This window comes from Antrostomus carolinensis, unplaced genomic scaffold (genome assembly GCF_000700745.2).
Source record: "Antrostomus carolinensis isolate BGI_N321 unplaced genomic scaffold, ASM70074v2 scaffold2172, whole genome shotgun sequence".
NCBI lineage: Eukaryota > Metazoa > Chordata > Aves > Caprimulgiformes > Caprimulgidae > Antrostomus > Antrostomus carolinensis.
In genome coordinates this window covers 76650-90769 of record NW_010301462.1, presented here as the reverse complement: position 1 = coordinate 90769, position 14120 = coordinate 76650, and the positions used below count along the sequence as shown (strand labels likewise).

General features: G+C 36.1%; 1 protein-coding gene across 2 annotated transcripts in view; it reads left to right on the top strand.

Moving 5' to 3' along the window:
- The window catches only part of CASK (calcium/calmodulin dependent serine protein kinase), a 149938-nt gene that overhangs the window by 80882 nt on the left and 54936 nt on the right, over nucleotides 1-14120 (top strand). For both annotated transcript variants that reach the window (XM_010163449.1, XM_029083886.1), the window contains one exon: nucleotides 6894-7015. In XM_010163449.1, coding sequence (XP_010161751.1) covers nucleotides 6894-7015 — 122 coding nt within the window. The remainder of the gene's footprint in view (nucleotides 1-6893; nucleotides 7016-14120) is intronic.

Sequence of the window (14120 nt, the reverse complement as noted above, 5' to 3'; positions counted from 1 at the left end):
AAGAAACTTCATACAGAGCCTCTGCCACTAGTTTTTGGTTTTTGTTTGCGCATAGAGTCTTCCTTCAGTAAACTTACTGACTGTGATTAGGATGTGCTGCCCTCATACTGGTCAGAAGAGGATTTCCCTATATTTTTGCAATGAGGAAGACAATATCTAAGGAAGTAATAGTGAAGGACATTAATTTGTTAAAATACTTACTTGTTTAGTTGCATGTGAGTGTGCTACTTGTAAGGTGCGGGTCTGGTCTGAAAAACAGTACCTTCTCACTATATGTTTTTTTACCACCACACTAGACTGCCCTCTGTCATATCTGTAGGTATTTTTACAATGAGAGATAACTGGGGAAAGGAATTGGCAAACTTTGTGTAAAGGTCCCAAGTGTGGAAACAGGAGAAAACTAGAGGCATGCATACACACAGTGCCCCTGTATGTGTGGAATAAAGCAAAGACTATCTTCAAAATCAGGCATCAGTTTCTTGCTACACCCCCCACCCCTTTCCTTTTCATTCCCCCCTCCTTTTTTATATTTCCATATATAGTACTTTCCTTTGTATTCTTGCTTGTGGCTTGTGTTTGGGAACACTTTATGTCTTGTTTTCTGTTTGTTTTTTTTCTTTTTTTTTCCCTTTCTTTTTTCTTTGATGTTTTCTCTTTCTCTCTGTTTTTCTCTGCTACACCTATTTCCTTTGATTTTATTCTCCAACTTTTGCATGCCTTTCTTTACCTTCTTGTAGTCCATAGATGTTCTTACCTTCTTTAATGTAGTTGTAAATCCCTGTACCCTTCCATCACACCAACTGCCTTCTTTCTGTAGTTTCACTGTAGTCTTTATAAACCTCCATCTTTCTAGTTTTCTGAAAGGCAAAGTTGTTAAACTTATGAGAAAAGGCCTATATAAAAATATATTTATATTTATATATATATATAAAAACCACTGTCTTAACTGCTTCCCAGTAGTACTCAGAGTACTGGGTGCATGTAGGAATTTATTTGTAAATTTAGAGTGTCTAAACTTGACTGTTTGGTTTCTGTCCAAGAAAGAAGTTGGAATTACGCACTAAATGGCTAAAATTTGAGGAGGATAGAGCCCTTGCTTGCTTTTTGTTTTGGTTACACTGTTGTGTATATATGTAAAACATGAATCTCCCACCTTATTTTAAACTATTATAGGCATATATACACATGCTTTGGCTGTCATTTGTCCTTACATAGTTGTTCTAGAATATAGTGAACAGCAAAGAGCAACAAATTACTGTGTGAGGTCAGAGACATCTCAACTCCAGTGATTCTTGCAGATGTGTTTTAAAGTGATGAAGAGCATCTGGTCCTCAGTTGGCTTTCTCTTAGTCTAAAAAGTTGCCTCAGCACAAGTAGTGGAAAGATCCCATTTCTGTAGAAGATTCTTTTCTCGCCTTTAATGGAAACAGCATATGTTTAGTGTTTTCTTTACAGGACCAGCAGGAAATAGAACTGTTCTTTCTTCTGCATTTTTAACTCGTGTCCACTGATGTTAAGGCAAACCTAGCCTCATATATAACATGAGCATAGTATTTTATAATTTTGCTGATATTGAGCCTAGACTTTCATGTTTGGCTGAAGTTAACAGTTTTAAATGTGAATGTGATTGTGATTTGAAAACTTTGGCTGACAGACACCCTATCATTTCCACAGCATTTTGATGCTGTGCTTAATTGCCTACTATGTTAAATGTCTATGCCTTGTGTTTTTAGGATATCACAATCAGATGCTAGCAAAACTAAACTCCTGGAGGCACTGATTTATAAATGAACAGGTTGTTAAAAGGTGTAACTGTCACTGGAGTCTTAAAGCAGAAGCAAAGATTCTTTGTTTTATTTGTTGTACATGAAAAATAAAAATAAAATCCATGAAACATGAATCTCACATTACAGAGCTGGTAAAAGTTCTCATTGTCACTTCACCAGATGTGCTCTATCAGAATCTCACAATATTTATAAGAATTTTTTTTCTGAAATAAGTGAATTTCATAGTAATTCCCAAAGATTACGTGCTTGTTTTTTATGAGATTGTATCTAGTGACTTCAATCAGTGATTCTATTATTTGATCTTTCTAAAATCTAACATTTTCTGATAGTTTTTCTTCTGTCCTTACTGTATTTGCTAACCTCAGACCTCTTCATAAACAAAGTGAAATGTAAATCCTACCTTCTGAAACGCCTGTGCTTTGAGAGCCAGGATTATTTTTAATTTCATTTCCAGCAACTGCACACAAGAAGGCAGCCAAGAGATGAAAATGGGAGAAATCAGCTTGTATTGATTGTGGGTTGACTGGCAGAAGGACTGAATTGCAATATATAGGGAAATGGCAAATAGCAGCTAAGCTTTGGTTAGTCATTTAAAAACCACTGTAAAATATTCAAGGCATAGATACTTACCTGTTTGTACAACAGACAGAATAGTTGAGAAGCCAATCCAAATAAAGGTGGTTTATGAGAATGGACAGGATTCAAATCATTGATTGGTGTGTGGAACTTAATTTTATACAATTCTATGAATCTAAGGCATTTGGATTTTGTCAGTGTCTCTTTAATAGAAATATGCCATTATTATAATGATTGTTATAAGGTCTTCTGCAGAGTCATTTCCTGGAATACTAATTGCGGGAGACTTGCAAAAAGGTCATCTGTGTTTAAACAAGGTCAAGCTTCCTTTAACAAGTTTTCATTACTCAGAAGAGGGTGTATGACTGACCAAGACTTAAATGGGCATTTGTAATCTTCAATATTAAAAAAATAAAACAAGTAGTTCTTTTACCCATTCTCAGAATGTGTTTGTAGTCAGATGTAGTTTTTCTGTTTTGCAGCAAGATCTAAGTCTTTTTACCTGAACACTCTTTTAGTCATACACTGTTGCAGATCACAGTAGCTGCATAAAAAGTAGATAGATAGTAATTCTCTGTACTGCCTGCTGCATAAGAGAGGAAGTCAGTTATACCTGCATTGTTTGCTGAGCCTCAGAAAAGCAAACTTTTGGGGTGTTTTGTGGTGGAGACGTATTGCTATTGGAGACTGTGTAGATAATTCTTGGAATTTCTTTTCTTTTATTATCTTCTCTCCCCTTCTGAGGAAAAGTAAGCAACTCCAACCTACCTCTAAAGTTCAGTTTCTCTAGCCAAACCACCTGTTCCAGATTAGAATAGCTAGATGCCAGGGTGTAATAACAGCACACTATTTTACCAAAGCTTCGTCTACTTGCAACTTGATAAGCCAACATCCATACCAACTTCAGATGGTATTAAAGACACTGTATAAGAGCTACAAAGACTCTAGAGAGAGAATTCAGCTGTAAGAAATAACTTTCTGAATGACCATCTCCATAAATGAGGTAACAGAACCTGCAGGAAATACCTATGATAACTTTGACTACACACTGGGTGAAGAAATAATCCCAAATTATTGCCTTATAAAGCAAATATAGAATCATAGAATGGTTGGGGTTGGAAGCGACCTTAAAGATCATCTAGTTCCAACCCCCCTACCACGAGCAGGGACACCCCACACTGGACCAGGTTGCTCAAAGCCTCATCCAGCCTGTCCTTAAACACTTCCAGGGAGGGGGCATCCACAACTTCCTTGGGCAACCTGTTCCACTGTCTGACCACCCTCACAGTGAAGAACTTCTTCCTAATATCTAATCTAAACCTACCCTCTTCCAGTTTAAACCCATTAGCCCTTGTTCTGTCGCTAGCTGCCTTTGTAAAAAGTCCCTCCCCAGCTTTCCAGTAGACCGCCTTCAGGTACTGGAAGGCTGCTATAAGATGATGTTCCTGGAGCCTTTTCTTCTCCAGGCTGAACAGCCCCAACTCTTTCACCCTGTCCTCATAGGAGAGGTGCTCCAGCCCTCGGATCATCCTCATGGCCTCCTCTGGACTTGTTCTAACTGGTCCATGTCTTTCTTGTGTTGTTACTATTAATGTGGAGAAGAGTCTTCTACTTGTATCACTGGAATTACAACCTTTCCTGTGCAATCGTATGTGTATATATTTTTATAGTAATTTAAGATGCAGGGTGAGATTCGTCTCATCTAAGTGATTGGGATTACTTTAAAGTTCTGTGGCATTAAGCAGCGTTTTCTAACAGTTTACTTTAGTTTCCTTTTTTTTCCTGGCTCCTAATATTTATGCATTATTTTAATTTTTATATTTATAGATTCTGTCTATAAATGTTACAGACCATGAGAAATTTGAGCTTTTAGATTGTATGACTGTATAATAACTCACTTAAATCCTTCCTTTATAATCTATGCGTGGCTAAAATAGATGCATTTGCAATGATTAAAAGAGATTAAATCCTGTTTGTAGAGCATACAGGCTTTAATTATAAATATTTAGTGCCTTTATACTTTTCAAAGGTTAGAAATTTAGCTTAAGTATGATAGAATATGAAATCTTTTTAGGGACAGGTGTGCTGTAAAGATTTGTTAATTTTATTTATGTAGTATCTTGAATTTAAAACTCTTCTGAAAGGTACTCTTAGGCTTTTAACCAGATGTCTGTAACAGAGAGAGTTTGTGTTCACAGAAATGCCTGTAGAATTGTTCTGTCACTTTTATATGTAATAACTTGCTGTCACTATATTGCTACTATGCCATTTTCTCACGCAAATGCATGTTATTTGTAAATGCATGAAACACATGGTTCTGGTTTTGGCTCAAGTTTTAGCAATTATGAGCAGCATTGAGCAGTATTAGAGACACTTAGGATATCCAAGCCTCTGAAGTAAATCTTCTCTTGAGTTTTCCTTACAGTAAACACTCCAAATACACAGAAAGGGCTTTGAACCCGGAAAGTGAAGGTTTGCTAGAAAGGAGAGTAATTAATTTGAACCCTGAGACTGACAGGAATAGAAATAAAAGAGAATTCTAACAAATTTCCTTCTACCAACTGCGTCCTGGAAAGTCAAGCACTTTCTTTCAGGCTTGAAGATCTCCAATTTCATTAACCTTTAATTGACATACTGAACAAGTTAAAGGAGACTCAGCACAGTCCCTTTTGGGTCCCTAGGTAATGTTTTTCTTCCATGCATTTGAGACTTAGCTGTGATCTCTCCATGCTCTTACCAGCAAATTCCCAGTCCCTGTATTTTCTCAGGTTTCCTGCTGTGTCTCCTGGTGTGGAAGCTGTGGCACAGGCAGAGAAGTATGAACAGTTCTTTTCAGCTGAGCATGCTTACTCATTATTGAAGACAGAGCATTTTTTTCTCTTGTTCAGTGCATCTCGCACAACGCACAGCAACTACAATAAGGCAAATTATTAGTTTTATTTGCTGACCAGCCACCATTTTCATACAGGAACATAAACTAATACATCAATTGGAAAGAAGTAGTCAGACACATTTAATGGGAGAGGACTAGGAAGTCTTATTGCTCCTGAAACATGAATTATGATTTATGAGTGAAGGGAATACTGTGGTTCTTAACCTTGCTGTACAAGGAACTCTAAGGAGAATCCTGGGTTGAGATTTGTACTAAACATGATGCAAGATTTTCTAGACTTGTAACTTACTCATCCTTGTAAGCCCTAAGGTCACAAGTCCTATATAGTAATTTTTGTGCATTTTGCTATGTTTATTCCAGTTTTTCAAGGTTTTCTGAGAAATAAGTGAATTTAACTTGTTTCTTTGTGTCATTAAGAAGGGCTTGTGGTTTTTGGTTTTTTTACATTCTGAAAATGCAAAAGATTATAAAAGGGCTTGAGTTAAAGAAGACTGGTAAAGAGTTGTCCATACAGTGGAGGATGGAATTTCAAGAACTATAGCAATTTTTTAGATATTAACTATCTTGACAAAATGACACTGGCAAGTGAATAAGTGAATAAACATATTAAGGAGAAACTAATGAAATACAGAACATGTAGAATTCTGTATCCATAATTAAGAATGTATTGATGAAAAGTTCACTGTCAGACACCAGCATTTCTGCAGACTAACACGGGATATGCTGCCATCTTTCCAGATGCTTGTACCACTGAGAAAAGACGTGGGCTGTGGGTGTTTAGATAAGCCAAAGTTAGCGTTCTAGTAATGCACGTAAGCAGCCACCACCGATACCTGATTTTTAAAACAAATTGTTCCACAAAGAACCAATATGGCTGGTTTACTATGGATTTATGTTGTGCCTCTGTATGCTCCCCTGATGTAAGTTCAAATCTCCTCATGGACGTCCACTTTCTGTAATGCCTTCTGTTTCTCATTTTTGTCCCCATATCCCTCACTTCTGTTTTCAACCTTACGTCATATAAAAATCGTCCCCATCTTCTTATGACCCAAAACAATCCACTGGTCAAAAGGCAGCAAGTATTATAACTGGGTCTGAGATAACCAGGCAAGCAGAACAAACAGAACAAAAACAGGAGCTCATGTTACAGCCCTTTTTTTTCCCTCCAGAGGAGACAGCAGTCAGTTCTTTCTCTATCCTCTTCTTTATCCAGATGCTGATTTTGGTTCTTTCAAATTTTTACTGCTTTGGAACATGTATTTGAAATTGACCAGCAGTTCAAAAAGTGAAAAAAGAGAAGGTTGAGGACAGGTAATTGGGCAGATAATTCAAGTAACTTTGTAAAACATCATTGGAAACCAAGCTAAAATAGAAGAAAGCTAAGCTTAATAAAAACAGGTGTTAACCTTCCTTCAGTTAAACAATTTCTTATACGTAATTACACTGTATATGGGCACTGTTGATATATGTAAAGTTTATTCAGTGAGTTTTTCTGTAAAAAAATCCAAATTTTTAAAGCTCCTGTTCCAGTTGTACCAGATGAAGTGAAAGTTTCCTTTTCCAAAGTTCAGTTTACCGTGAGTCTTTGCTCTATTGATTTTTATTTTTTCTTTTTTTTCCTGTTTATTGTCCCACAGGAGCAGTCTCACAGGTGCTGGACAGCCTGGAAGAAATTCATGCACTTACAGACTGCAGTGAAAAAGACTTAGATTTTCTTCACAGTGTTTTCCAGGATCAGCACCTTCACACACTATTAGATGTAAGTTTTCTATGATAAATTATTTGGATGCATTTCTGTATCTGTTGTTGATTGGATAATGCTTTGGTTTATGCCGAATATATTGTCTTTTTTGTTTCATACCAAAGTTAGAGTATTTAGGTGTGGAATGTAGCAATCAACTAGCACTTTACACAAAAGCACATTTTGGGACTATACATACAGAATATTTTAGAATATGTAAGTGGTTAGTGACTTGGTTTGAATTAATAGTTTGAATTAATAAAAATAATTAATTTTGCTTTAAAAAAATATCAGAATAGGCTTTTTTCTTTGATAAAGGCTGCATTTTATTTTTTATTTTAAATGTGAATTGTAACTTTAAAACTCTACAGATTCACTCCTTTTTTATTATTTTTAACTAATGTAATGATCTTAGACCAGTTCTATGGATATTCTTACAAATATGACATTTTTTGTGTGAAACACCTACGTATGCTTGTTTCTGTCCTGTTAGTCAACACGGTGTGTAATATGCTCAGTCATTTAAGTCTGTATTATTCTGTGGTTCATGAGAACTATTACTCCATAAGACAGCAATGGGTATTCCACAAGAAAGCGTGCAGAAATTACAAAGCTGGAGGTTAGTGCCTCCAGGAGGCGTAATCAGGATCTAGTTCCTCTTTTTTCACTGTCTGTAAGCATAGTTCACTATCTGGCTACACGTACAGACCAACATATCAGATGGTTCACAGATTAATTTTTGTTTCTTCCAGAAAACCACAGTGCTTTATTTTGCAAAAATAACTTTGAAATGCAAGTAGTCTGGTATTTGAGAGAAAAATGTCTGTACACTACTTATCTTTCTGTGCCTTGAGGACTTCCTGTTTTCAAAATTTGTTGTTATCTTGTCCCATGCAGAAATCCTGTTTATATTTCCCAATATTTTTTAACCAAGAAAGCCTAACAAGCAGATACATTGTACTTTCTCCAAAATTATGTGAATTTGGGAAAACATATGTATAGTTTTGAGGTAGAAGTATTGCCGAACTTCAACTCTCTGCTAGAACAGGGACCTTCAGTATCGCTGCAGGCTTAACGCTCCATCCCTTACATTGGGTACCAAGACCCTCATTTAAGGACAAATTGAAAAGCACATCATGCTGCCATTGATTTCTGTGTCTACACAGTATTGGGGTCTAAAATAAAGGTCCAAAAGAAGCAGAAAAAACTTTCCCTGATTTTTTTCTGGGATATATGGATACTTCATGTTGAAGACATGGGCTGCAGATGGGCCTCCAGGCCAGTGCACCTCCTCCTCCCTGGCTCTGGGGCTCCACCCCTGCTCTGGCATTGAGCAATTCCGGGGTCTCAGTACAGTCACACCTGCCCTCGGGCTTGGCTATCTGGTCCAACGTGGAGTCTTCTGTAGCCTACACATGGGTATCTGCACCACCATTGAACCTCCATGGGCTGCAGGGGACCTCATTTGCCTTCTCCTACTCCATGCAGTTGAACTGGGTGTCTGAGGTTCTCTGTCCTCCTTCCTCCTGGCAAGGAAGCTCTCACTTTGTTTAGGCTGATGGTTATCTTTTGTTCGGGTCTGTGGCCTCTCCTCCAGGTTCTCTCCACCTTCTTTTCAAGACAGCCCTTCCTGTCACAGATACAGATTCACAGAGGCGTTTCTCTATTGCTAATTGACTCAGCCTGGGCTGGGGGGTACACCTTGGAGTCAGGGGAGCTTCAGCTTCACAAAACTTCTCACAGGGTAGCCCCTCGCCCCACTGCCCTCATGCACACAAACCCAACACTCTCAAGGAACCAGAGACAGTTACCTGTTAAGTGATGAGGGAATTGCTCTGCCACAAGGTTTTACAGTTCTAATCTTTGTTCTTGATAACTGTTCATTAAACAGTCATTGGATAAAATTACATTAAGCATGCAGGAAGAAGGGATTAAGAGCTCATGACTTTCCTGAATTGTATCTCCAACAACTCATCCTGCAATTTGCATTAAAATATGAATCTTTTTTTCCCAATGTAAGTTCATCTAGCTTGTGTTTCCAGATGCTTAAATTGCTCTGTCTTTTTGTATTGCATGCTGCAGTATAGAAGGGTGACTAGATAATATGAATGAGAAATAAAAATATGGGCAGGAAGATAATAACATGAGTGTAATAAGAACCAAAACACTTATGTCACTCATGTGGGAAGGTTTTAGATATTTATTAACCATTATTATTTTGTCATATCTTTCTTGGGCTTTGGTAAACCAGATGGCCTTAGTTTAAGTATTTTGCTGTATGACAGATCTACCAGACATTTAGTCACACTTCTGCAATGCTGTTGCATTTTTCTGTTCTTTACAGTACCAGTCTGGTTCATAGACTTCACTAATGATATAATATTTCTGTAATGGTATGCTGTAGCCTTTTGAACAAGAAAAAAACTGCAATAAATTCATATCATTTTACCACTCTTTTATTTAAAAGTAATGGTCATTTTCATAGACAGAAAGAAATACATTTAGATGCACACTATAACAACATATTTGTGAGAACAAAACACTATCAAAAAGCATTTTTTTTTTTTTTATGCTATGTGGAAGGGGGATGATAGAATCTTCCCAAATATACTTTTATTAGAAAAATACAAAATAAAATTCTAAAAGATTGCAATGTCATGAAATAGGTATTTGAAGGATGGAAGCAGTATTATTTGAAAAGTTAGCTTTTTCATTTCAGTAGCTTGAATGTGGGAGATTGATTTCTGTTTATGCAGATACTATTCCAGTTTCTCCCAGAACTCTAAAAAAATCATCAGTTTTACTTGGATGAAGTTCTGTCAGGAAACAGGGAATAACAGGGAAACTGTTTGTTCTACCCAGAGTATTTGGGGTTAATAAGGCCACCAGAATAAGTCACCTGTAAAGCATTATATTCCACTAAGTAGGAATTTTATAATCTGTTGTGAAGTTGTGGCTGTCACTTTGCATTAAAACTAGTGTTCCTCTTCTTTGGCCTTTTTCCACAGTTAAATTTTTCTAATGTTCCTACTCTTTCTCAAGAGTTTTCCTTATTTTTAGATTAGGCATATGATGGTAGTTGACTCCTGCTGTTGAAATACCTTCTTTTGCTTCTGAACGAACTCTTTTTCTGAAAGCAAAAAAAAGAAGGGTCAATCTTTGTGTTAGAAGTGCAAGTTATCCATGTGTCTTCTTTCTCAGTAATTCATTAACTTGCATGTTATGAGGACAGGCACCTCTGAAGGCCACAGAAAGCAGGATTCCTATCATCCCATCGATTGTTTTTAATTCATTAATTTATGTATGTCTGTTTAGATAGCTATCCTGAGACTCTCTTCCACTTTACTTAGGTGCCAAAGCTGTTCAAAACGAAGGGGAGAAAGGTGCCAACTACTTAACAAAGTAATTCATATTCACTCTGGGCCAAATCCTCCAATACACCAGCATATCCTGAATGTGGTCTTATGGAATAGTTTCATTGTATGATTTTTTTTTTATTTTTTTTTTTCGTAATTTCACAAAATCCCTCTATCGTGTTCAGCGTTTTTTTCTGTACAGAAGTTACACAATTCTTTATTAAAAACTTAGTTTTGTGTACTGGGGAGAGTAAAGAAAAGGGCCTTCTAGAAGCAACCATTTAGAAATATTCACTACCTAAAAAAAAAATTATTGTTTAATAATTGAAATTTTTTGTAAAGCAAAAGTGTAACTTTGGGTTGGACAGATTTTGGTTTTTTTGCATTTCTGGTAGAATTGTGATGATCAAAATTCTTGTGAACACTGTAGGGTGTTCCTGTCCTATAAACTATATAGATTGTTCCATTCTGATATCCAATTTAGGTAATAAAGAATGTAATAGAATTAAGGAAAGGATATAAACAACTTTATGGAAAAACAAAGCTATATTTAAGTCGTGAAGCAGTTTTTTATTACTATTGACAGATTTTTACAAGCCTTATCAAATGCTTTGATTAAGATTTTTTTATGAACTTTCATGAAAGAGGCATAGCTGTCAGCAGTACTGATAAAGAAATTGGAAATAAATGTGAAGAGGTTACTAATTTTGGAGACATTGGCATTTGGCTATTTTCATGACACAAGATTTTACTTTAATGATTATTTGTTTTGAAAAGCATACTGGGCTTCAAAGCTGTGCTTGATGGGGAAGGTCTTTAAACATTGTGTTTCATCTCTATTGGTGCATCAGAGGAATCAAGGTTTGCGAAAAAGTAAAACCAGAAGCTACTGTTTTATGCAGCTGCTTACATTGAAGGAGACAAGAGAAATCTTTCTTTTGTTGAGTCAAGTAGTTTGGTCACCTCTCCAGGCACGTTTTTTGTGGGTGATTCTGAATGCAGATGTCGTTCGATTTACAAGTGAGATTTTTGCTCAGCAGGAGCACAATATTAGCCTTTGTGTGGCTGGGGCCTCTCTGTGCTACTGGCTTTGTCTGCATCTGTCTGTCCTGAATCAGATAGTTCTCTAGGCTGGTATCTTTTGGCTGTTACTTTAAGAAGTTTGTTACATTATTTTCATAGATGGAATCGTTAAGGTAAGTCTTGTTATTTCTGGAAGTATATCTGCAATAGAAACATTACAAACTTTGAAGAAAGTTTATTTTACCTTTGGCTGGTGTCACACGTACGGTTTTAAATAAATTCGTTTAAATAAATTTTGGAGTAGCTATAGGTATCATATCTATATGTGTAGCCACTTCTTCCCTTTAGAGTTTAATTTATATTCATAGTGCATACATTTAAGGCATACTGATTTTTTTAAGAGAATCTTACTTTTATGTCTGTTATCCTTTGCTGCTAACGGTAATCTTTCACGGGAACATGCATCCGTGCGCACTTCAGAGTTCCCTTAGTATTTCTTTTGAACTCAGTCATCCAAAGAGATTTGGTCCTGAAGTCCAGACTTTTAAGGAAACATATTTTTTCTTTTGCTAGAAAGAATGTTGTTGGGACCTCAGTTTAGCCTCTTACGTGGTTGGCTAAAGCTTTCTACTGAATTTGTTTTCATTTGTTCTGTTTACCCTCTCAATGCTGGATGTTGGCATGGTAAATTTGAATGCCTTTTGTAAAAGTATCAGCTATTCAGCAGTGTCCAGCCATGGCTGCTACTGTAGCTCTCTATTTGAAAATGTTTTAAACCCTTCATACATTTATCCCTGATTTGTTCTTTTCTGAGCAAAGTGTATTAATTTAGTAATTCTATTATATCCTTTGGAAAAAAACAAAGCAAAAGACATTTTGATTTCTGTTTTCAGGACGCTTTCATTTCCTTCTTCCTTTCTTTTAAAATAAATCATTAATAGACTGGTGGATTATCTATCATATGATATAGAAAAGAAAATAAAACCAGCAGCTCTGTATAAAAAACTTTAAATATTTTCATGAATCATCTAATTTTTCTATGTTTTGATTTCGATAACAATTGCTTTGTGTAAATCACATAGTGTGGTTTAAGTTTTTGGATCAACATTGCTCTTTGCACTCTTTTAACTACTGGTTAAGTTTAGTAAGTGGAACATGTTTTAGTGCAACATGAATACATTTCTTTTGCAAAAACAGATCAGAAAGTGTATGTCTGCTAGATGTCTTGCTGAACTCCCTCAGAACCTTATGGTTATGTGAAGCAATCCTTTCTCATTTTTAAAACACTTTTGTTTTCCTATTTTTAATTATCCTTCAATTGATATGTTTGTAAGACAAAAGCAAATGGAAAATATTTGGGGTGGTTGGTTTTTTTTTAAAAAAAGAAAAGAAAAGAAAAAAAAACTATGAAACTATGTTGGCAGGAAAGCACCTTGCTATTTGGGGAACCAAATCTGGCTTTTATCCCAGTCCAGCAGAGGCAGCATGTTCAGCCCCAGGGAGTGGGAGGGACTGTCTCTCACACTGCAATGGAAATTCCTTTCCCAAGTAGTGTAGAACATTGACCAAGCCTTAGGGAGAACTGTTTGAAGAATTCCTTCAGCAGGTGGGCTGCAACATCATCACCAGTGCAGTATGCTTATTCTCTGAAAGGTAACTTCTCTGGAAAGCCGTACGTGAAAGAACACTAAAAGTAGAGGCTATTCTAGAATTTCTTCTGCATTATTTCATAATCATTCTCTGAAATACCTTTCATTTTCAGCTTTCTTCATATCTTTGCATTTAATTTTCTGTGTTCCTGTGATATGTAGATCACTGTGTTAGTCAGCATCATCTCACTGTTTTCTTGTTCTTCCTGTTTTTCTGTCTTACAAATTTATATAGAGAATTTGTCTTATTTAGTCTGAGCAAAAACCATTTTTGTTCCATGTTTTTTTAATATCTTACATAACACTGATATATGACTGGGTCTCTTAAACACAAAACTAATACAAGTAAGAGCTAACAGTAACTGTTATATTAATTAGGATTAATTTTTGAGAAATTTATGTATCCACAACTTTCCAACAGTGTAAAATTCTGGGTCATATTGCATGACACTCTGAGAGTTGCTTTCTTGCACTTAACCTGTTTTCTTTCTAACTAATGTTTTGTCATTTCTGAGTATTTCTGAGCACACTGCTGATGTGGTGAATCATCAGATGAAATTCAGCTTAATAAAATATTTACTTTAAATGAGAATTGTACAACTTAGCCCATTCTTCTTGACCTAATGTCATCTTCCCTGTGTCAATGGTGTGTCATTGTGTCTGTGCAAGTGTATGTGTATGTCTGTGTGCACCAACATATCTTACTCCAAGAGCATAAATGGGTAGCATTTTTTTTCATATGTAGAATTAAAAATACCCTTGATTACAGTGTATTTTATGTTACTGGGCCCTGATCTGTCAAAGAACACTAGAATTGTATTCCTGGCACTTGTAGAACGTTTAATTAACTTCACTGATACTGTTTTGAGGTAAAGAAGATCATTTTCATCTTTTACTTTCTACATTTTCTTCACCTCTTTTTATGTTGAGTGTAGTTCAAGTTAGTTTCAGTTCCATATTAACTATAAGGGCTACCTGTTCAGGTTTTTTTCCTTATAAAACTTCAGATTCACAGATTTGTTACTTCTCCACAAGCTTGGTACTTACTCTGAGAAATGACAAAAATAAAGATATGCTACAGTGTCTGAGATACAG